The following is a 24,653-nucleotide window of genomic DNA, read 5'->3' on the forward strand; positions in this document are numbered from 1 at the left end:
ACCCTGCATTCTCATAGCATCCTCATAGTTCACACTGCCACCCAGCTTTGTGTCATCTGCAAATTTGCTAATGTTACTTAGAATCCCTTCATCCAAATCATTGATGTATATTGTAAATAGCTGCGATCCCAGCACCGAGCCTTGCGGTACCCCACCAGTCACAGCCTGCCATTCTGAAAGGGACCCGTTAATCCCTACTCTTTGTTTCCTGTTTGCCAACCACTTCTCTATCCATGTCAGCATTCTACCCCCAATACCATGTGCCCTAATTTTGCCGACTAATCTCCTATGTGGGACCTTATCAAATGCTTTCTGAAAGTCCAGGTACACTGCATCTACTGGCTCTCCCTTGTCAATTTCCCTGGTTACATCTTCAAAAAATTCCATAAGATTAGTCAAGCATGATTTCCCCTTCGTAAATCCATGCTGACTCAGACCGATCCTGTTACTGCTATCCAAATGTGCGGCTATCTCATCTTTTTTAATTGACTCCAGCAGCTTCCCCACCACCGATGTCAGGCTAACTGGTCTATAATTCCCTGTTTTCTCTCTCCCGCCTTTCTTAAAAAGTGGGATAACATTAGCTACCCTCCAATCCACAGGAACTGATCCTGAGTCTATAGAATATTGGAAAATTATCACCAATGCATCCACGATTTCAAGAGCCACTTCCTTAAGTACCCTGGGATGCAGACCATCAGGTTTAGGGATTTATCAGCCTTCAGTCCCATCAGTCTATCCAACACCATTTCCTGCCTAATGTGGATTTCCTTCAGTTCCTCTGTCACCCCAGATCCTCTGGCCACTACTATATCAGGAAGATTGTCTGTGTCCTCCTTAGTGAAGACAGATCCAAAGTACCTGTTCAACTCATCTGCCATTTCCTTGTTCCCCATAATAAATTCACCTTTTTCAGTCTGCAAGGGTCCAACTTTGGTCTTAACTAATTTTTTCCTCTTCACTTACCTAAAGAAGCTTTTACTATCCTCCTTTATATTCTTGGCTAGCTTACCCTCGTATCTCATCTTTTCTCCCCGTATTGTCTTTTTGGTTATCTTCTGTTGTTCTTTAAACATTACCCAATCCTCTTGCTTCCCGCTCATCTTTGCTACGTTGTACTTCTTCGCTTTAATTTTTATACTGTCCCTGACATCCCTTGTCAGCCATGGTCGTTCCTTTCTCCACTTGGAATCTTTCTTCCTCCTAGGAATGAACTGATCCTGCACCTTCTGTATTATTCCTAGAAACACCTGCCATTTTTGTTCCACTGTCATCCCTGCTGGTGTATCTTTCCAGTCAACTTTGGGCAGCTCCTCCCTCATGGCCCCATGGTCCCCTTTATTCAACTGCAACACTGACACCTCCGATCTACCCTTCTCCCTCTCCAATTGTAGATTAAACCTGACCATGTTATGGTCACTGCCTCCTAATGGCTCATTAACCTCGAGGTCCTTTATCAAATCCGGTTCATTACATAACACTAAATTCAGAATTGCCTTCTCCCTGGTAGGCTCCAATACAAGCATTTCAAATAATCCATCACAAAGGCACTCTACAAAGTCCCTTTCTTGGGGTCCAGTACCAACCTAATTTTCCCAGTCTACCTGCATGTTGAAATGTCCCGTAACAACCACAGCATTACTTTTACTACATGCCAATTTTAACTCCTGATTCAACTTGAGCCCTATGTCCAGGCTACTGTTTGGGGGCCTGTAGATTAGTCCCATTAGGGTCTTTTTACCCTTACAATTCCTTAGTTCTATCCATACTGACTCCACATCTCCTGTTTCAATGTCACCCCTTGCAAGGGACTGAATTTCATTCCTCACCAACAGGGCAACCCCACCTCCTCTGCCCACCTGTCTGTCTTTCCGATAGGAGGTATACCCTTGAATATTCAGTTCCCAGCCCTGGCCCTCTTGCAGCCATGTCTCAGTAATTCCCACAACATCATACTTGCCAGTTTCTAACTGAACCTCAAGCTCGTCCACTTTATTCCGTATACTTCGCGCATTCATATACAGTACTTTGACCTCCATATTCACTTCCCCCCTCGCAATTGGCCCTGACCTTACTACAGGAGGCTGAGGGGTGATCATATAGAGGTGTACAATATTACAAGGGGAATAAATAGGGTTAATGCACAATCTTTTACACAGAATAGAGGAATTAAGAACCATAAGTACAAGGTGAGAGAAGAAAGTTTTAATAGGAACCTGGGGGACAATTTTTTGTGGTAGGATATATGAAACAAACTGCCAGAGGAGGTAGTTGAGGCAAGTCCTATAATACCATTTAAAAGACGCTTTGACAGGTACATGGATAGGAAAGATTTAGAGAGGTAGGGGCCAAACACGGGCAGGTGGGACACCTTGGGGAAGTTAGGTCGAATGGCCTATTTCCATGCTGTATGACTCTATATGATAATAAATCTGGTTTATCTTGGGTCTGTGCCTTGGAACTGTTGAGGTGTAGGTGGGAGACGAAAGCAGATAGAATAGTGGTGTTTATGCAGATTTTAGTTGGGCACCTAGATATGTTAGGAATGGAAGGATATACAGTGCCCTCCATAATGTTTGGGACAAAGATCCATCATTTAGGTCTCAGTACTCTACAAAGATCCATCATGCCTCTGTATCACAAGTGGTTAAAGTGCACATTGTCAGATTTTAATAAATGCCATTTTTATACATTTTGGTTTCACCATGTAGAAATTACAGCAGTTACATACATAGTCTCCCCCCATTTCAGGGCACCATAATGTTTGGGACACAGCAATGTCATGTAAATGTACATTGTAGTCATGTTTTGTATTTTGTTGCATATCCTTTGCAGGCAATGACTGCTTGAAGTCTGCGATTCATGGACATCACCCGTTGCTGGTTGTCTTCTCTGATGATGCTCTGCCAGGCCTATATTATAGCCATCTTTGGCATATGCTTGTTTTGGGGACTAGTCCCTTTCAGTTTTCCTTTCAGCATATAAAATACATGCTCAATTGGGTTCAGATTGGATGATTGACAGCCACTCAAGAAATTACCATTTTTAGCTTTGAAAAACTCCTTTGTTGCTTTAGCAGTATGTTTGAAATCATTGTCTTGCTGTAGAATTAACCGCCAGCCAATGAATTTTGAGGCATTTGTTTGAACTTGAGCAGATAAGATGTGTCTATACACTTCAGAATTCATAATGCTTCTACCATCAGCAGTTGTATCATCAATGAAGATAAGTGAGCCAGTACCTTCAGCAGCCATACATGCCCAGGCCATAACACCCCCACCACTGTGTTTCACAGATGAGGTGGTACGCTTTGGATCTTGGGCAGTTCTTTCTCTCCTCCATACTTTGCTCTTGCCATCACTCTGATATAAGTTAATCTTCTGTCCACAAGAACTTTTTCCAGAACTGTGGTTGCTCTTTTAAGTACAGTACATACAGAAAGCATTCAGACCCCTTCACTTTTTCCACAATTCGTTATGTTACAGCCTTATTCTAAAATTGATTAAATTCATTTTTTTAATCTTCAATGCCCCATAATAAAAAAGTGAAAAAAGGTGTTTAAAAAGAAATAACTGAAATATCACATTTACATAAGTATTCAGACCCTTTACTCAGTACTTTGTTGAGGCACCTTTGGCAGTGATTACAGTCTCAAGTCTTCTTGGGTATGACGCTACAAGCTTGGCACACCTGTATTTGGGTAATTTCTCCCATTCTTCTCTGCAGATCGTCTAAAGCTCTGTCAGGTTATCCTGGGAGCCGGTCCCACATAATTTGAGCCGCCTTTCCTCGACACCCTTCATCTCCCTCCAAGATGCAGGGAGGCGTGTCCTGTTCAGGCTCCTCCTCCACACCCTGCACTTCCTCGCCCTGGTCCACCGTCCAGACACCAAGCGACAGTCGGTGTTGCCTTCGGGTCGCGAGGGGGGAGTCCCTCTATGCAGGGATTCTCCCCCTCTACATTGGGGACCTGGGGTGGAGGGTATTGCACCAAGATGTTCCCTGCAACCTGTTTCTCTCGCGGTTCAGACTCGCCAGTCGCCTGCTACTTTTGTGCGTAGGGGAGAGGGTAGGCTGAAGATGTCCTGTTTGGGTTGCTCCTGGGCCGGGCCAAGTTGGCCATTCGCGAGTCACGGCGCCAGACGGTGGAGGGCTCTACCCAAGCCAGCTGCCTGCCCCTTTTCCGGGGATACGTCCGTGCCGGGTGCGGTTAGAAAGGGAATACGCCCTGTCCACGGGCACCCTGAGGGAGTTCCGGGACCGCTGGGCTCCGAAGGGTGTTGAATGTATCCTCAATAAGGATTGTATCATAGTTATATAGTAGGTTATTATGGATATATGTTTGTATTGTGTTATGGTGGTGGGTTCTGGCTTGTTTTATTGTATTGTAAATATTATTTTTTAATAATTGAATACATTTTTTGATTTAAAAAAAAAAGCAAAAAAAAAACTCTGTCAGGTTGGATGGGGAGCTTCGATGCATGGCTAATTTCAGGTCCCTCCAGAGATGTTCGATCGGGTTCAAGTCCGGGCCACTCAAGGATATTCAATCGGGTTCAAGTCTGGCTGGGCCACTCAAGGATATTCACAGATGTCACAAAGCCACTCCTGCGTTGTCTTAGGGTGTGTGCTTTGGGCCGTTGTCCTGTTGGAAGGTGAACCTCCGCCCAATCTGAGGTCCAGAACGCTCTGGAGCAGGTTTTCATCAAGGATCTCCCTGAACTTTGCTCCGTTCATCTTTCCCTCGATCCTGACTAGTCTCCAAGTTCCTGCCGCTGAAAAACATCCTCACAGCATGATGCTGCCACCACCATGCTTCACCGTAGGTATGGTATTAGCCAGGTGATGAGCGGTGCCTGGTTTCCTCCAGAAGTGACGCTTGGCATTCAGCCAAAGAGTTCAATCTTGGTTTCATCAGACCAGAGAATCTTGTTTCTCGTGCCTTTTGGCAAACTCCAAGCGGGCTGTCATGTGCCTTTTACTGAGGAGTGGCTTCCGTCTGGCTACTCTACCATAAAGGCCTGATTGGTGGAGTGCCGCAGATATAGTTGTCCTTCTGGAAGGTTCTCCCATCTCCACAGCGGAACTCTGGTCGCTCTGTCAGTGACCATCGGGTTCTTGGTCACCTCCCTGGCCAAGGCCCTTCTACACCGATTGCTCAGTTTGGCCGCGTGGCCAGTCTATGAAGAGTCCTGGTGGTCCCAAAGTTCTTCCATTTAAGAATGACGGAGGTCACTGTGCTCTTTGGGACCTGCAATGCAGCAGAAATTGTTTTATACCCTTCCCCAGATCTGTGTTTCGACACAATCCTATCTCGGAGTTCTACAGACAATTCCTTCGTCTTCATGACTTGGTTTTTGCTCTGACATGCACTGTCAACTGCGGGACCTTATATAAACAGGTGTGTACCTTTCCAAATCATGTTCAATCAATTTAATTTATCATTGATGGGCTCCAATCAAGTTTTAGAAACATCTCAAGGATAATCAATGGAAACAGGATGAACCTAAGCTTAATTTTGAATGTCATAGCAAAGGAGTGAAAACAGGTGTTTAGAAATGTTTGCAATGTAATTAAAAAGAAATAACTAAAATATCACATTTACATAAGTGGGTATTTAACCAGTTGAAATAGCTCTTCCAATTTCAAACCCAGTCTCGGTCCTATTGGTGAGGAGTTTACAGGCCTGACTGAGCCAGGAGTGACATTGCTGTTTCCAAATCTTGTGCCTTGATCAATGGCAGTTGGTTTCCATAATTTGCTGGGTGTCATTAGTTAAAACTTGCAGTTGACCATGCTACCACTCTTTTTATTCCTCATTTATCTGAGGGCATACATTTATACCAGGTTTATGCTAATCTTTCATCTAACTAAATATTTTGGCGTTCCTGATTCAAGACTTACATCACTGACTGTTGATTGTGAATGAATAAAGTGAGCCAAAGTGGACCCCATGAAGGTTTTATTAACTTTGTGCACAAAAAGATGCTGCTTATAAAACTCTGAAAGGATTCTGTTTTTGAGATCAAAATACAAAATGCTGGACATGGCAGTATCGGTGGAAAGAGACGAACAGTTAATGTTTCAGGTCGATGCCCTCCTTGCTTCTCAATTTCTGTTTGTGAACTTCCCTTTCATTGTTCTCTTTCTTGGATGATTTATTAAAATAGGGAGTCGGAAGAAGAGTCCCGACCTGAAATATCTTCTTCCAATTCCCCACCCCACAGATGCTGCTTAACCTGTTGAGTTTAATTTAGAGATACAGGATGGAAACAGGCCCTTCGGCCCACCGGGTCCGCGCCGACCAGCGATCCCCGCACATTAACACTTCCTACACCCACTAGGGACATTTACCAAACCAATTAACCTACAAACCTGTACGTCTTTGGAATGTGGGAGGAAACCGAAGATCTAGAAGAAAACCCACGTAGGTCACGGGGAGAACATACAAACTCCGTACAGACAGCACCCGTAATCGGGATCGAACCCGGGTCTCCAGCGGTGCATTCGCAGTAAGGAAGTAACTCTACCGCTGCCCCAGCACTTTGTGCTTTTATTAAAGTAACAATTTGATTAAGATACTAAATCATCACAATGAACCGGAAATCTATTTATTTTTACAATTTATTATGAGAAGATGAATCTGTAACAGTAGCCACTCAAGGTTACTTTCGTTGTATATCTTTCAAGGCATTTAAAAATATCAAGTTTACATGACACCATCACTGATTACTGTACAACACTGTTGTTCTTGGAACACAAACATAATGGTCACATATCCAGTAAAAAAAACAAGACATTAAAATATATCCTGACTTCATTTGCAATATCGGTCTGCTTTCATCTTGGATCTCCTGCAGAGCAAAGCACAGAAAATGTATTATGAAGCTAAAGGTTTAAGACTGCCAAAGAATCTAAATGGATAACATTTTGTGATTTGCCAAATTCAACACTTAAACAGTTACCTGTCTAGCAAAGTCTCATGGAAAGCACCTTCCGTTCTGGCTTTCTTCAGTAATTTACTGTCTTCTGTATTCACTTTCAATTTTTGATCTTGAAAACTCTGAAATTTCTTTCTGCAATAAAGGGATACAGTGGGAACACAAAATAAGTGGTCAGCACAATGTAACAAAAAACTCAATACGGGTTCTATTCTACGTTTCCCCCCCTCCAAGACCTAACTCTGGATCGAGTTTCAGTTTTGAAATTTGAAATGAGAAACATCATCATGAAATGTTACAGATGGAGAGAATTAAATTGAAGATAGACACAAAATGCTGGAGTAACTCAGCGGGTCAGCTTAGAATTAAATTGGATGGTGCACACCTTTGATGGAAAATCATTGACAACTTTGTTAGCTGGTCTCTCAGCTGTTAAAATTTTTAAAAGGGTAATAACATTAATGAGTGCACAAAGTTGTGAGCTTATTTAATTTAAATCTCTGAAAGGCAATCAGAATATCCTGTAAGTGAAAGGAAACTTGGAACTGTGGACTGACTACCAGATATTTAGGAACATGAACAGAAATCACTAAAAGCTGGTGGGCAATTACAAATATAATTAAACTTTATGGAATACTGACATTTATCTTACTTGCATGTCAGTTTAGAATGCATCGACCTTACCACATTCATTTCCAAGGTCTACAACTCTGGAAGGAGATTTTGGAAGAAAGTCCATGATCTAAACAATTAAATCAGGAGTGTGCAAAGACTAAATTTATTCCCTTGTTGATAGAAGATCATGAGTGATCTAATTAAGATGTGAAAACAGAAAGCCCCTGCTGGGCAAATCCTGAACAGGCTGTGTAGAATTTGATCATTCATGGAAATATTTTTTTAAAACACAATGAAAACCGACATTCTCAGGTTTCAACCGCCAGAGATGGGTCATAGTATTTCTGAATTATGTGACAAACGAGATGATTTAGTCATAGAATGATACAGTGTGAAAACAGGCTCTTCGGCCCAACTTGCCCACTCCGGCCAACATGTCCCAGCTACACTAGTCCCAATAGCCTGCGCGTGGTCCATATCCCTCCAAACTTGTCTTATCCATGTACCTGTCTAACCGTTTCTTAAACGTTGGGATAGTACCAGCCTCAACTACCTCCTCTGGCAGCTTGTTCCATACACCCACCACCCTTTTCTGTGGAAAAAGTTACTCTTAAGATTCTTATTAAATCTTTACCCCTTCACTATGTCCTCTGGTCCTCGATTCCCCTACTCTGGGAAAGAGATTCTGTGTATCTATCCGATCTATTTCTCTCATGATTTTATACATCTCTATAAGATCACCGCTCATCCTCCTGCACTCCAAGGAATAGAGACCCAGCCTACTCAATCTCTCCCTATAACTCAGACCCTCTAGTCCTGGCAACATCCTCATAAACTTTTGATTTTATGTGCAATGTTTTAGACATATTTGAGGAACGAAGAATTCCATTTATTTTCCCAGTTTTATATTCTAGATAAAGTTATTACAGATTTGCTCAGCATGTGTTTGGCACAGGGCAGAACTGCCTGTTGTTACAGTCTTATACTAATGGTGTGATCCTTTCTACTGCAATCATATGATATTCCCCCATGATACACCTTTACTGCTTTCCTGATAAATTGCGTCACCAGTGCCATTTCTTTTCACCATTTTAGATTGCTTCTTCAGCAGGTAAAGCTAATAAAACTAACCAAACTAAACAGGGAATTGAGGACCAAAATTTAATCTATGATCTACTCACTGCATCTTTTTAGGCAAGACATGAACCTAGATCTGGTAATGAAAAGATACGATCTAAAAGTACCAGACTGTTTTGTTATTTAATAAGATAATGTCCAATAGTCTCAACTCCATATAGTCCACCTTATCAAGCCTCTATCTAATTGCTTCAAAACCTCTGGCCCCCACCATCTTTGAGGAAGCATTCCAAAGAGACATCTGTGGCTTAAATGGGTGGCTCTATTTGTAAACAACGACCTCTAGTTCTAGATTATCCCACAAGAGTATACATCCTCTGAACATCCACTTTCAAGATTTCTCAGGAAGTTTTAGGTTTCCATCAAGTTCCCTCTTGCTCTTTAAAACCTCTTGAGTATTCACAATTATTTTCTGTCACTGCAAACAAACCTTTCCTGACTATGCACTGGGGCATCCGTACCTCAGGAACTCAAGCTTTGAAGATTTTCATTATTTAGATAACCAGCTTCTCTTTTCCATTCTCATTTCTTAGTAAGCATAAAACACTTAAATCTACTTAGGTACTGGCTCAATTGTGGTTAAAGGTTTTTGCAGAACTTACATATAGTTAATCTCACAGTGTTTTACGTTACCCTTGTCTTCATCCAAAAGCTCATCTTTTTCTTTTATTACAATATCAGCGGAGGAACGGATCTATTGAAATAAAAATGCAGGTTACTGATTTGGCAAATCCGCATGTACTGAGAAGAGGTAGGCACGCACAACAAGGTAAAGTTTTTCTACAATAATAGTATGAAATTATAGATGGTGCCTGTGCCTGGCGACTCTTTGCATGCTGGTCCCACAGGAGAATCTGCCATCATATGATACAATTACCCTGCTTTTTAAATTATTTTTCTACCTGTAAATCCAGCAACATTTCTAGTAGTTCTAACTATATTCTGCACTCTGTAACTTTCCCTTTGCTCTACAGATTCTACTCAAGTTTGGCTTGATTGTATTTATGTATAGTATTAAACATAGAAACATAGAAAATATGTGCAGGAGTAGGCCATTCGGCCCTTCGAGCCTGCACCGCCATTCAATATGATCATGGCTGATCATCCAACTCAGTATCCTGTACCTGCCTTCTCTCCATACCCCCTGATCCCTTTAGCCACAAGGGCCACATCTAACTCCCTTTTAAATATAGCCAATGAACTGGCCTCAACTACCTTCTGTGGCAGAGAGTTCCAGAGAATCACCACTCTCTGTGTGAAAAATTATTTGATTTGATTGAGTAGCATGCAAAACAAAGCTTTTCACTATCTCAATATACATAACAATAATAAACCAAGACCCAAATTATTTCTGGAAATGTGGTGAGAAAGAACACCAATGAAATGGCAAATGATATTTAACCAGGTTTAATGATGTATGGTGGCTATTTCAATGGGCAATGATAATTTTTTTTGTGTATTTTAATGATTTCCAGTCTTGCTGAAATGAAGTAATGAAACTTAGGATTCATCAAGACTGGAAATCATAAAGATACAAAACCACTATCAAGATTTTCCAGTTCTAATGACAGGTCATCAACCAAAATGTTAAGTCTCTCCATAGATATTATCTGAAAGAGCAACTTTGCAATATATGTTGTGTCTAATTTACTAATTCTAGTTACATGGACATAGGATAAAGTTGTGATGATGTTGCAGTATAAATAAAACAATCTATCAAATGGAATAAAATGAGATTGTAAATAAATCCAAAGCGGAGATAAAACTGAGAAATAGATTTGCAGAGAGTTTATAATGTTTCATGAAAAAACGCAATGATACTATGTGATTTCAGCTAACCCAGGACAGACTTGGATAATATACTAATGGTGAAAATGAGAAATGATGAAGTTGGTCTGAGATCAGTTTATTTCCAATTAAAAAGCATTGGTGGATTTTGTTCATGGAAAGGAAGAAAGGAGCAATATCTTAAGGCAGATCAAGAGAATAATTGGGATATGAAAACATAATAATTTATTGAGCTGAGAAAAGGCTTAGTGTGGCGGCTCCCAAGGGTCGTGCCATCATACTGTCGAACCCCTCGGCACGGGAGTGGTTCAGTCCGGAGGTGGCCCTTAGCCAGAGGGTTTAAAGGCAGGGGTTTGGGTGCCATCTTTCTCTTGTTTGGTCTTCCCTACAACCGGGAGGAACATAATAAAAGGTGCCTCTCAAAACACTGGACTTCGTGCTTCCTTTTGAGACCCACGCACTACATTGGTGACCCCCGACGCTCCATTGGCATCATGATGGAGAGAAGAGAAAGCCCTACCTCCTCACAGGCCGGCCCGGCCCTGTCTCTGGACACGGTCTCGTTGAAACTGCCCAACTTCTGGACCACCCGGCCGCTCATCTGGTTCCAGCAGGCGGAGGCCCAGTTTAACCTGTGGGGCATCATGGTCGATGCCACCCACTTCTATTACCTGGTGGGGGCCCTCGACCAGGACACGGTTGAAGAGGTCACAGACTTCCTCGCAGCCCCCCCGGACACTGATAAGTATCTCGGCCTTAAGGAGCTCCTGCTCCAGATTTATGGCCTAAGCAGGATGGAGCGTGCTGCTAGGATCCTGCATATGGAGGGCCTAGGCGACCGACGGCCATCTAGCCTCCTAAAGAAGATGGTGGCTCTCCTGGATGGGCACACGCCGTGCCTGTTGTTCGAGTACACCTACCTGCATCTGCTGCCGGCCTACATCCGTCTGCAGCTCACAGACGCCTCGTTTGCCGACCTCAGGGCCCTCGGGAGGCGCGCCGACGCGCTGTGGATGGCGCGCCCTGATGACGTCAGCGCGCTGGCCGTCAGCAGAGACGGGGTCGCGCTGAGGCCGACGCGCTGGCCGTCGGCAGGCGCGCCGATGACGTCACCCCGGCAGCTCCCGATTTCCTCCGGTGGGGAGGGGGAGCTGTGGAAGGAGTGACAGCTCCAGCCCGACGGCCCGTACGATCGCCCCCCAGCGGCAGTGAGGGGTACTGCACCTGCAGCCCAGCGCCAGCAAGCTGCAGGCACCACCAGCGGGAGCAGGCAAGCTCCAGGTAACACCAACATGAGGCGCTGGGGTGCTGCAGCACGACAATGCCGCCAGCCGTGCACGTTCCCGGGAAACGCCTGGGCCGGCTGCCAATAGTCCCCGCGGTGGCCGGCCAAATTCACCGCCTTTTCGCCTGGGATCGGCGCTCCGGGACCCGCTTCCTCGTGGATACTGGAGCGGGGCTCAGCGTCCTGCCCCCTTCGCTGGCCGACATTCGTTCCGGTAAGCGGGGGCCCGTCCTCACCGCGGCGAATGGCAGCCCCATCCGCACATATGGAGTGCGCATGGTTCCGATCGTGTTCGGCTCCTGACATTTCTCGTGGCGGTTCACCATTGCCGACGTCTCCCAGCCATTGCTCGGGGCCGATTTCCTCCGGGCGCATTCCCTCATGGTGGACGTCAGGCGTCAGCGTTTGGTCAACGCCGCTACGATGGAGCCGATCACGTTGCGTTTGTATCAACCGGTGGGATGGCCCCTGGCGTCCGTGGACTCCCGCTTCGCACGGATCTTGGCCGCGTTCCCAGACATTCTGACCCCACAGTTTCGATCATCGACCCCCTGCCACGGAGTGGTACATTTTATCCAGACTACTGGCCCACCACTCCATGCACGAGCACGCCGACTGCCGCCGGATAAACTGCGTCTGGCACGGCGGGAATTCCGCACAATGGAGACCTTGGGGATCATCCGCCCTTCGAGCAGCCCTTGGGCGTCCCCACTCCACATGGTCCCTAAGTCGAGCGGGGGCTGGTGACCTTGCGGGGATTACCGACGGCTGAACGCCGCAACAACAGCGGATCGATACCCCGTACCCCACATCCAGGACTTCACCGCCCATTTGGTTGGGGCCACAATATTTTCAAAAGTGGATCTGGTACGGGGTTATAACCAGATCCCGGTTCATCCGGATGACGTACCCAAGACAGCGATCATCACGCCATTTGGACTGTACGAGTTCACGCGGATGCCGTTCGGCCTCAAGAACGCTGCGCAGTCCTTTCAACGCCTAATGGACGGGGTTTGTCGCGACCTCGATTTCGTGTTTGTGTACCTGGACGACATCCTGGTGGCCAGCCGCTCGCAGCAGGAGCACTGCGCCCACCTTCGGTAGCTCTGTCAGCGGCTCAGCGAGCATGGTTTGGCCATCAACCTCGACAAGTGCCGTTTTGGTGTAACCGAGATTGACTTCCTCGGCCACCGCGTGACTGCGCAAGGCGCGGTTCCCCTGCCTGACAGGGTCGACGCCATCCGTCGGTTTCCCCGCCATGCACGGTGCGTGGCCTGCAGGAGTTTGTCGGCATGGTGGCGTTTTACCATCGTTTCGTGCCATCCGCGGCCCACATCATGCGGCTTCTGTATCAACTTCTGGCGGGTGGGCAGAACAAGAACGTTGAATGGACCCACGAGGCAGGGGCAGCTTTTGACGGCGCGAAGGAGGCCCTTGCTCGGGCCGTACTGCTGGTGCACCCACGGGTGAGATGCCCCGACTGCTCTCACGGTGGACGCCTCGGAGTCGGCGGCTGGTGCTGTGCTGGAGCAACTGACGGGCGGAGGTTGGCGGCCCCTGGCCTTCTTCAGCCGGCACCTCAACCGTGCGCAGACGAAATACAGCGCGTTCGATCGAGAGCTCCTGGCTCTGTCCCTGGCAGTGCACCATTTTCGCTACTTCCTGGAGGGCCGCCCGTTCACCACCTACACGGACCACAAGCCGCTCACTTTCGCTCTGGCGAAGGTTTCCGACCCCTGGTCCGCACGACAGCAGCGGCAATTGGCCTACATTTCGGAGTATACAACATCTATCCGCTACATCCGCCGACGCATTGTCCCGCCCCGCTATCAACGCCGTGTTCGAGGTGGCGCCCGGAATTGACTATTCTGCTCTGGCAGAGGCACAGCTCACGGACGATGAGGTGCCCGCCTACCGGACTGCCATCTCCGGCCTCCGCCTTGAGGATGTCCCTCTCGGTCCTGGGGGAGTGACAATCCTGTGCGATGTGTCGACCGGTCAGCCGCGCCCCATCGTCCCTGCCACCTGGCGCCGGAGGGTGTTCGAGGTGATCCACGGACTGGCTCACCCATCAATCCGGGCGACAACGGCACTAGTGGCCGCTCGTTTCATGAGGCACGGTCTGCGCAAGCAGGTTGGCCATTGGGCTTGCACCTGCATTCCGTGCCAGACGGCAAAAATCCAGCGCCATGTCCGTGCGCCTCTCCAGGAGTTTGGTCTACCTCACCGGCGATTCGACCATCTCCACGTAGACATTGTAGGGCCTTTCCCGCCGTCACGGGGCATCACCCACCTTCTTACAATGGTGGACCGCTTCACGCGGTGGCCGGAGGCCATTCCGCTGGCCGATACTTCAACGGCTACGTGTGCTCGTGCGTTGTCCGCGCACTGGATTGCTCACTTCGGGGTGCCGGCGCACATCTCCTCAGACGGGGGGCCACAGTTCACCTCCGAGCTGTGATCAGCCATGGTTCGCTTGCTGGGGGTGCGGCTACACCACACCACGGCTTACCACCCGCAAGCTAACGGTCTGGTGGAGAGGTTCCACCGGCAGCTAAAGGCAGTACTGAAGACACGACTCTCCGGCCCGGACTGGATGGACGAGTTGCCGTGGGTCATGCAGGGCATCCGGACTGCTCCCAAAGAGGACTTGGCCTCATCATCGGCGGAGCTCGTGTATGGGTCGCCACTCACGGTGCCCGGGGAGTTCGTGCCGTCGGCGCCGGGGCACAGGGAACGCCCTCATCCACCCTAAAGCGCCTTCGCGAGCGAGTTGGCAGGCTCGCACCCGTCCCGACGTCCCGCCATGGGACATTTCGCCCACACGTGCCATCAGCCCTCAGGGACTGCCCATACGTCTTCCTGCGCCGTGATGCCCACCGGACGCCACTCCAGAGGCCGTACGAGGGCCCGTTCCGGGTGCTGGAACACGGGCAGTCGACTTTTGTCCTGGACATGGGGGCCGGCCGGAGGCAGTGTCGATAGACCGTTTGAAGCCGGCACACCTGGACATTGACCAGCCGGTGCTGGTTGCCCAACCTCGGCGTCGAGGGCGCCCCCCTTCACGGCTCCCTCCGCCTGTCACTCCACCTGTCCTCCCGCCGGTCCCTCGACCTGTCCCTCCACCTATGCCTCCGCAAGCTGCACGATCGGCTGACTTCCACACGCGGGCCGGCCGGGTCGTGCGCCCGCCGGTGCATTTCGTGCCTCTGGTTCTGGGGGGGGTGTCCTGTGGCGGCTCCCAAGGGTCGTGCCATCATACTGTCGAACCCCTCGGCACGGGAGTGGTTCAGTCCAGAGGCGGCCCTTAGCCAGAGGGTTTAAAGGCAGGGGTTTGGGTGCCATCTTTCTCTTGTTTGGTCTTCCCTACAACCGGGAGGAACATAATAAAAGGTGCCTCTCAAAACACTGGACTTTGTGCTTCCTTTTGAGACCCACACACTACATTAGGCTATTTAGCCTTGAACCTATTCTGTCCAACAAGATTATGCTGATATGCGACAAAACTCCATGTAATTGTGTTTTTCCTGTATGTCAATATAATTGGTTAGCAAAATTTATCAATCTGAGAGTTACATTTAACAATCATCTGGCTTCGATTGCCATTTGCAGCAGAATGCTCATAATTTTCTTCATACCATGTGTGAAGCAGATTTCTTAAATTCACACCTGAAAGATGTGGCTGCATTTTGTTGTTTCCCCAACCACCAAAAAAACATTCTCTACGAGATCCTAATATTTTCCCCCAATATCTTGACAACTTCAGCCCAATCAATCTTCAAATTTCAGGGAATATAATTTTTATCCATGTAAATAGTTATGCTGATTTAACTCTTGGAGTCCAAGTATAAATCTTGTGAATCAATACTGCAATCCCTTCAAAATCAATACATCTATCTATACATAACTAAAACTGTGATCTTGTGCTCTTCTGGTTTGCACTTTTTTAAAATTTGCGCAAAAACGGTACGCAATAGCGCTACGATATTTCTGTGACTGAGGGTAGGGGAAAGGAGAGGTGAGGGAGGGGTTGGGGGTGGTAGGAGGAGAGGGAAAAGAAGAGGGAGGAGGTGAGGAGGGAGAATGCGGAGGTGAAATAGAGGGAGAGGTGGGGGGGAGTAGAGGAGGGGGGGGGTGGGGAGGTAGGAAGTGGGGAATAGAGGGAGAGGAGGGCAGTGGGGAGGTGAGGAGGGATAGGAGGTGAGGAATGGGGGAGGTGGGGGATAGAGAGATAGGAAGGGAGTAGGGAGGGGATAGGAGTTATGGAGGGAGTGACAGGGTTGGGGAAAGGAGAGGTGAGGGAGAGATTGGGTAGGGGAGGAGAGGGGAAAGAAGAGTGAGGGTGAAGAGCAGAGGGAGAGAGTGCTAAGGATGAGCGGAAATGAGCTGCGCCTGTGCAGTTGGGAGCTATGGGTGAGTGGTGGAATATTGCGTTGGGGGACCAAACCTCCTGGGTGACAGGGACCCAACGGGTTCCACTTAGTCTAGTCCTTTATAAGGTTTGATGCTCAGAAGAGATCAAAGTACACCATGTGTAATCTGCCCGGGGCTTGGTTAAAAGTATTATATATACACTGCTTGTGTATGGATTAATTAGATGAAAAGGCCAGGTGTTTTTCCAACAAGTACATCCTGTCTTCCAATTTATACCGATTGATATTAAGGTTCTTACATCCATCATTGTTTAGACTGAGTGCATGAATTATCTGCAAAGGCACAACGGTGTCTTTTCAGTAACAGTAGATTATGTTAAAATAAACACTTAGAATATGCAGAATTTAAGATGATAATAAATCAGATATTTTCTTGTTAGACAATGGATAGCATAGCCATGTCAACTTAAAAACAGAAACGGAAGAAACAATTTATTTACCACCACCCCATAAATACCTTTATCATCTCCTCCTCTCCAGCAGTTTTTTGCTTTGCAATAACGTCACCTTCATCATTACATGAAATGAAGCAGGTGTTTGAAGCCATCAATGCAAGCTTTCCCTGGAAAATCAAATTCAATTGTTTCTTATCACACACATATTAGAATCTCTCCTCGATTCTTCCCAAATATATCACAACATCACTATCTTAAGACAACACATGGAAATAAACTGGTAGTTCACAAACTCATCTCATAAATCGTTAGTATCTCCTTACTCAGATCAGGGTCATTGATTTTTCCTCAAAGTTATGCGATTTTAATAGTTGTAGGTCACAATACTAGGTTAAGCTTACACCATGGGATGGATACTTAATGGCAGGGGTCGGCAACCTTGTTCTGTAAAGGGGCCGGGACGCATGTCTGTGAGTGGATGGGGAGCCACATCCATCACGTGTACACATGGGTCCCGCCCCCTTCCCACCCCCATGGCATCAAATCACGTGTTCACAGTAGGTAGACAAAAATGCTGAGGAAACTCAGCGGGTGAGGCAGCCTCATGCAATCCTTGCATGTCTTACCTGCTGAGTTTCTCCAGCATTTTTGTCTGACTTTGATTTTGCATCTGCAGTTCTTTCTTAAACGTGGGCAGGCGCTCGGCGGGCCGGATGACCGGTGAAAAAAATCCGCCTGCGGGCCGGATAATTTTGGGTTACGGGCCGCATTCGGCCCGGGGGTCGTAGGTTGCCGACCCCTGCTTTATGGGTTTGCATTTAGTGAAAACACAAGCTATTAACTTAGAGACACTTTCAGCAATCAACTTTAGAAGTTTCACAATGAGTCACAAGATAACCTACTCTAAAACATGGCATGCAAACTCATTGTCATGAGGCAGTCACATAAGCTGCTGTCCAAGCTCTGGATGTGGAAAACTATTTATAAACCATGGTGGCTATATCTCTCACCTTTAACAGCTTTTTGATCACCTCCCTTAAATGCACCGGAGGTTATATTTTCAATTCTTTTTATTATTGGACTTCATGGCAAAGCTTTCACGTAATTAATTATTGGCATTTCTGGTTATTGAATAGCACTCCTTGTCCGTCAAAAATTGGGTAGGAAAATTAACTGGCTGTTGTTACATACGCTAATTTAAAGAAAAAACTACTTGATTAATGCAGCATCCAATGTAGTTTTAAATTGGGAAGTCAACACAACACTCATAATTGTACATCAGATAGTGAAGAAGGCAGGCGCATTTTACTACATGGTGCAAAATATACAAGAGGTCAAATCAGCTCGTGGCCAATGGCATTGCTCAGGAACAAAATCAACATTTTGGTACGTTAATAAAGGCTACAGTGTACCAGTGTCTTCCTTTAAAAATAGTAAACAGGCTACTTTGCCACTTCTAGTATTGTCAGACACAAAATGTACAAGGTATGAACTTTTTCCAAGAGATTTTGCAGAGCTCTAAGAAACATTTCCCCTTCACCCATTATTTCCAACTTACCTGGCCATTCATATAAAGACAAAATCATTGCAGATGAGGAGAACCTTTTACCTCATCTTCGATTATGCATGGCAAACAGACATGGTTGTCAATTGTGCAGTAATTAAAACAAGAGATGTACAAGTGCCAGAATTACATAGATAGCTCAGAGGATCAGAGTAGGATAGAGGATATAAAACTATGAAAGGTTGACAGGGGCTCCGCCTGCAGCTAATGTCTGCTTTGTCTGCTGTTAGGTCGGGGTCTGCCCACCTAACTCATGGGGGTTGATAGCGTGCTAGCTCCGTTTCCAAGGCAACAAAGGCAGCAGCAGATGGCACTACAAGGTCAGCTTGGGAGCGCTCAGGCCTTATCTTATGGAAGTTATAAACAAGTTACTTCTTATTTTTACTTTTGCACCTTTGTGTGTAAACATATAAACCAATATGTATGGTGTGTGTGTAACCTTGGCATAAAGTTGCTTTAGCTGGAACATAATGGTGGCAGGACATAGCTGAGAGATTAATGTTAAATTTAAGGGTGGCGAGTCAAAGAGAGATATGAGGGGAATGTAAAGTTTAATAAGATTGAACCAAGGTCGGAAGTAATGGTGGCGAGACAGTGAATACTAGAATCAAAGGCAGATGCAAAGGAGTACAGCATGAAAGATAATGTAGCAGAAGATAAGGCTGAAAACTGTAATAGAAAGCTGCTTGTTTCTGTGGATCGGAGAGCAATTAGAGAGCGGACAGGTGGTGTCATCTCTGAATGTTCCAAGCTGAATATTTGCAAATAAAGGCTTTTCGTCTTCTTGAAGAATTCTCCGTGTCTGTGTCATCTTATCCAAACTTTGAGTCTTAAAACCACGACAATCTCCCAGTCAACCCAGGCAAAAATTAACAAGGCAGAGACAGCTTAATTATCCTGCAGCTTGTTTTATTCAAGAATGTAACAACTGTGGTGGGGGGCAGTTGGCTAAGAGAGAGAAGTGCCCTGCCTTTGGTCAAGTTTGCCATGGGTCCAAGAGGCATAACCATTTCTGGAGATGCTGCAGATCCCAACCTAACAGAGAGCAGACAAAGCAGGCCATAAATTTGCTGCAGGCTGAGCCCGTCAGATTTGTCCGATAGCAGCATGGATGAGAGGCCAAAGGTCGATGAAATGGTACTGCAGGCTCCGAATCATATGTTGAACTAACCGCATGGCTGCCCGCATGCAACCAGGTGGTGGTGTGGGAAACCTGACATGGATTATGGATCAGGTCATCAGCAACAAAACCAGACACGGATCAAATCAGCAACACTGTTTGATCTACAGAAGTTAACACCAACTTCTCCATATCTCCACATAAACAAGTCTCTTACCCCAAGTACCATTTTAGAAAATTTCCACTGTATCTTCTTCGAGGCACTAATATTCTTAGCACAGCATGGTGCTTTAAACTTAACATGCTCCAGATGAGGCTTTGCTGACTACCACTTTATATTAGGAATACTGGAAGAAAGCAAGATATATTTGTTTGTGACAATAATGATTAAATAAAGTTTAAAGGTGGCAATTACATCTTGAAACACTGGCTCCCACTGTTCTCTTGATCCAATTGCATCTGATCGACCAGTAACAACTCCATCAGAATTTATTCCCATATACTTGCCATAGCCAGACTTCAGTGCTATCCTGCAAGAAATAACGAGAAGTAATGAAAATCTGTTCTGCAATAGTATAAAGTTTATATACAGAGTAATTATATTTAAAGTAATTTCAAAAGTGTATTTTCTATAAAATATTTTCATTCTTATAATGGCCTGTAAGAGATGTCTTTTTCCCACTTGCTAAATGGCTTGTTAAGTACCATGGCCTTGCACATTTGCATTACTTTTAGGCACCGTGGTAGATATTACCAATAATATCAATATCAAATATCTTTATACCTGATCAATGTAGCACATAATTGAGCTTGTGGGCACGTCTTCACATCTATCCAATGACCATGACCCCATGGAAGAACTCAAGGCAACCTTGTGTGGCAAGTGTGCAATTCTGGTTGCCCCATTACAGAAGAATATGGAGGTTTTTGGAGTGGATGCAGAGCGGTACACTAGGATACTGCCTAGATTAGAAGCTATTAGCTATGAGGGGAAGGTACACAAAAATGCTGGAGAAACTCAGCGGGTGCAGCAGCATCTATGGAGCGAAGGAAATAGGTAACGTTTCGGGCCGAAACCCTTCTTCAGACTGATAGGGGGTGGCGGGGAGAAGGAAGGAAAAAGGAGGAGGAGGAGCCCGAGGGCTGGAGGATGGGAGGAGACAGCCCGAGGGTTGAGGAAGGGGAGGAGACAGCAAGGGCTAACAAAATTGGGAGAATTCGATGTTCATGCCCGCAGGATGCAGACTCCCCAAGCGAAATATGAGGTGCTGTTCCTCCAATTTCTGGTGTTGCTCACTCTGGCAATGGAGGAGACCCAGGACAGAGAGGTCGGATTGGGAATGAGAGGATGAGTTGAAGTGCTGAGCCACCGGGAGGTCAGGTAGGTTCTTGCGGACCGAGCGGAGGTGTTCGGCGAAGCGAAGCTATGAGGGGAAGTTGGATAAACTTGTATTGTTTTCTTTGTCGCAGTGGAGACCGAGGGGAGACTTGATAGTGTGGTGGGTGGCAGCGAAGCAGATCCTGTGGTGTATAAGAGGCAGATAGACACAAGGATAAGCAGGGAATGGAGGGATAAGGGTCACGTGCAGGCAGCAGGGAATATTTTTATTTGGCATTGTGTTCAACACAGAATGGACCAAAGGCCCATTCCTGTGCTGTACTGATCTATGTTAAAGAAGCTTAACATCATATAGGACATAACAGACTGCTTAATAGGCCTCACCCCATCCATAATCATTCACCCTCTCCCACTGATGAACAGTAGCAGCAGTTTGTTCCATCTACTGGATGTACCGCAGTCAATCACCAAGACGCCTTCCACACACACATCTACCTGCTGGAAAGGCACGGGAGCAAAAGCATGGGAACAACACCATCTGGAAATTACCCTCCATGCCACACGCCATCCTGACTTAGGAACATATTACTGGGTAAACATTCTGGAACTCTCTCCTGACCAGCAGTATGGATACATCCACACCTCAAGGTCTGCAGTGGTTTATGGAGGCAGCTTAGGGGCAATTAAATGTTGATTCAGCCTGTGAAGCCCACGTCTCTTGAATGAATGAAAAAAATGCTAGTATATCATTTCTTAAGGGGGACCAAAACTGTACATAGCACTGCAGGTGCAGCCACACAAACATCCTGTACAATTGTACTTCTCCATTTTGAAACTTCAACCCACTTACAATAAAGGTCAAGATGCCATTTGCCTTCCTGTTTTCTACACCTGCATGCTAACTTTTTGTATTTCATTTACAAAAATGCCAAGATTCATCTTCCCTCTTTGCACTAATCATTTGCATTCCCTCTCAATTAAGATAATGTTGCTTTGGAGTACATGAGCTCACACTTTCTTAAATGACACTCCATTTGCTGAGATTTTGCCTACTTGTTCAACCTATCTATATCTTGTTCAGTCCAAATATCTTCATCACAGCATGTTCTACTACCTATTTGTGTAACATCAGCAAACCTGGATACCTTACATCCTTGAAGTTTACAGTAAATAACTGAGGGCCAAGAACAGATCCTTATGGCACTTCAGCTACATCCTGCCAGCCTGATAATGAACTGCACACATTCTGACTGTGTTACAATCAGTTTTCAGCCTATTTTAACACATTTTCCCCCATAATGCGGGTTCTTATCTTATGCACCAGCCTTTTGTGTGGCACCTTATCGAATTTATTAAGAAGACAACTATTTACCATCTGATTAAACCTGGGGAGACTCTCATCTCGATAACCATGATTTATGAATTTCATAAGTGGCATTGGTAGCCGAGCAACTTAATCAGATTCATTCTGACACTGATCATCCATCTCATATTATCCGTAAGAATCACTGGTAGAGGGGTAGGAACGTTGGGGCAGTTGAGACCGGAATCAGAAAATAGGAGTCTTCAATATGATTGCTTTGTAATAACTTGCATTTCTCACCTTGTTTCAGATAACTTGATAGCAGTTAACTGCTCTGGGGGATCCGGTGTTTCATTATCTGTTTAGGATGAAAATTAATGATCACAGATTAAATCTGACAAAGACACGGTATGCAACTGTCATACTGAAAGTTTTAGCAATATAATTACTTCCAACAGTGTGTTCTTTCTACAAAAATAATGAACAAAGTTTCACCTACACATCATTCACAACTCAAAAGGACATGGGTTCTTTAGGGCAATTGCTTTTACTGTGCAGGACTATTTATGAAAATATTGCAGCCAACCTGTGGAATTGATCAGATAAATGATCAATTAATCCAACAACGGACTTTGTTGAAGAGTGAATAGACAATAGATAATAGGTGCAGGAGTAGACCATTTGGCCCTTCGAGTCCGCACCGCCATTCACTGTGATCATGGCTGATCATCCACATTCAGTAAACCGGTTCCTGCCTTATCACCATATCCCCCCGACTCCGCTATCTTTAAGAGCTCTATCTAACTCTCTCTTGAAAGCATCCAGAGAACCGGCCTCCACTTTCTTCTGAGGAAGAGAATTCCACAGATTCACAACTCTCTGGGTGAAAAAGTTTTTCCTCATCTCTGTTCTAAATGGCCTACTCCTTATTCTTAAATTGTGGCCCCTGGTTCTGGACTCGCCCAACATCGGGAACATGTTTCCTGCCTCTAGGGTGTCCAACCCCTTAATAATCTATATGTTTAAATAAGATCTCCTCTCATCCTTCCAAATTCCAGTGTATACAAGCCCAGCCGCTCCATTCTATCAGCATTTGACAGTCCCGCCATCATGGGAATTAACCTTGTGAACCTAAGTTGCACTCCCTCAATAACAAGAATGTCGTTCCTCAAATTTGAAGACCAAAACTGCACACAATACTTTGGAAGGGGTAGGATGGGGACCCACAGTCCCGTTTATATCAACGGGTCGATGGTGGAAAGGGTCAAGAACTTCAAATTCCTGGGCGTGCATATTTCCAAAGATCTCTCCTGGTCCCAGAACACTGATGCAATCATAAAGAAAGCACATTAGCTCCTCTACTTCCTGAGAAGATTACGGAGAGTCGGTATGTCAAGGAGGACTCTCTCAAACTTCTACAGGTGCACAGTAGAGAGCACGCTGACCAATTGCATCGTGGCTTGGTACGGCAACCTGAGCGTCCAGGAGCAGAAAAGACTGCAAAAAGTTGTAAACATTGCCCAGTCCGTCATCGGCTCTGACCTCTCTACCATCGAGCGGATCTATCGCAGTCGCCGCCTCAAAAAGGCTGCCAGCATCATCAAGGACCCACACCATCCTGGCCACACACTCATCTCTCCGCTGCCGTCAGGTAGAAGGTACAGGAGACTGAAATCTGCAACATCCATGTTCAGGAATAGCTACTTCCCCACAGCCATCAGATTATTAAACACAACTTCAACTTCAAACTATTAACTTCAAACAAACTCTGAACTATAACAGCCTATTGCACTTTTATCTGTTTATTTATGTGTGTATATATATTCTATGGTATATGGACACACTGATCTGATCTGGGTTTATGCCTACAATATTCTGTTGTGCTGCAGCAAGCAAGATTTCATTGTCCTATCTGGGACACATGACAATAAACTCTCTTGACTTGACTTGAGGTGTGGTCTCACTAGGGCCCTGTACAACTGCAGTTGGACCTCTTTGCTCCTATACTCAACTCCTCTTGCTATGAAGGCCCACATGCCATTAGCTTTCTTCACTGCCTGCTGTACCTGCATGCTTACTTTCGGTGACTGATAAACAAGGACCCCCAGATCTCTTTGTCCTTCGCCTTTTCGCAACTTGACACCATTCAGATAATAATCTGCCTTCCTTTTTGCCACCAAATAAAGGAGCAGTATGAGCTATAGGTATCTTGCTGGTGGCAAAGAATCTCCTGTCCATGTCCTTGCTATCTCCTTGCTTGTTTAGATTCTGGGTTAGATCTTATCCTGGGGTGTTTATCTGCTTTAATTGTCCCAAGACATCCAACACCTTAATCTTTTTAATACCTACCTAGGCTAGACAATCAATTCATCATAAATATAATATGACCTAACCTACATCCCTTGGTTCTACATAGAAACATAGAAAATAGGTGCAGGAGTAGGCCATTCGGCCCTTCGAGCCTGCACCGCCATTCAATATGACCATGGCTGACCATCCAACTCAGTATCCCGTACCTGCCTTCTCTCCATACCCCCTGATCCCTCTAGCCACAAGGGCCACATCTAACTCCCTCTTAAATATAGCCAATGAACTGGCCTCAACTACCTTCTGTGGCAGAGAGTTCCAGAGATTCACCACTCTCTGCGTGAAAAATGTTTTTCTCATCTCGGTTCTAAAGGATTTCCCCTCTATCCTTAAGCTGTGACCCCTTGTTCTGGACTTCCCCAACAT

At 45.8% G+C, this 24,653-nt stretch overlaps 1 protein-coding gene across 1 annotated transcript in view; it reads right to left on the reverse strand.

The window, feature by feature from the left end:
- Positions 1 to 6,595: 6,595 nt before the first annotated feature.
- Positions 6,596 to 24,653, reverse strand: part of frg1 (FSHD region gene 1) — a 29,580-nt gene continuing 11,522 nt past the window's right edge. The window contains exons 4-9 of the mRNA XM_033029621.1: positions 22,221 to 22,278; positions 19,694 to 19,808; positions 16,657 to 16,761; positions 9,296 to 9,387; positions 6,966 to 7,076; positions 6,596 to 6,854 (exon numbers count right to left, since the gene is read on the reverse strand). Coding sequence (XP_032885512.1) covers positions 6,818 to 6,854; positions 6,966 to 7,076; positions 9,296 to 9,387; positions 16,657 to 16,761; positions 19,694 to 19,808; positions 22,221 to 22,278 — 518 coding nt within the window. The 3' untranslated portion in view covers positions 6,596 to 6,817. The remainder of the gene's footprint in view (positions 6,855 to 6,965; positions 7,077 to 9,295; positions 9,388 to 16,656; positions 16,762 to 19,693; positions 19,809 to 22,220; positions 22,279 to 24,653) is intronic.

Source organism: Amblyraja radiata, chromosome 1 (genome assembly GCF_010909765.2).
Source record: "Amblyraja radiata isolate CabotCenter1 chromosome 1, sAmbRad1.1.pri, whole genome shotgun sequence".
Lineage (NCBI taxonomy): Eukaryota > Metazoa > Chordata > Chondrichthyes > Rajiformes > Rajidae > Amblyraja > Amblyraja radiata.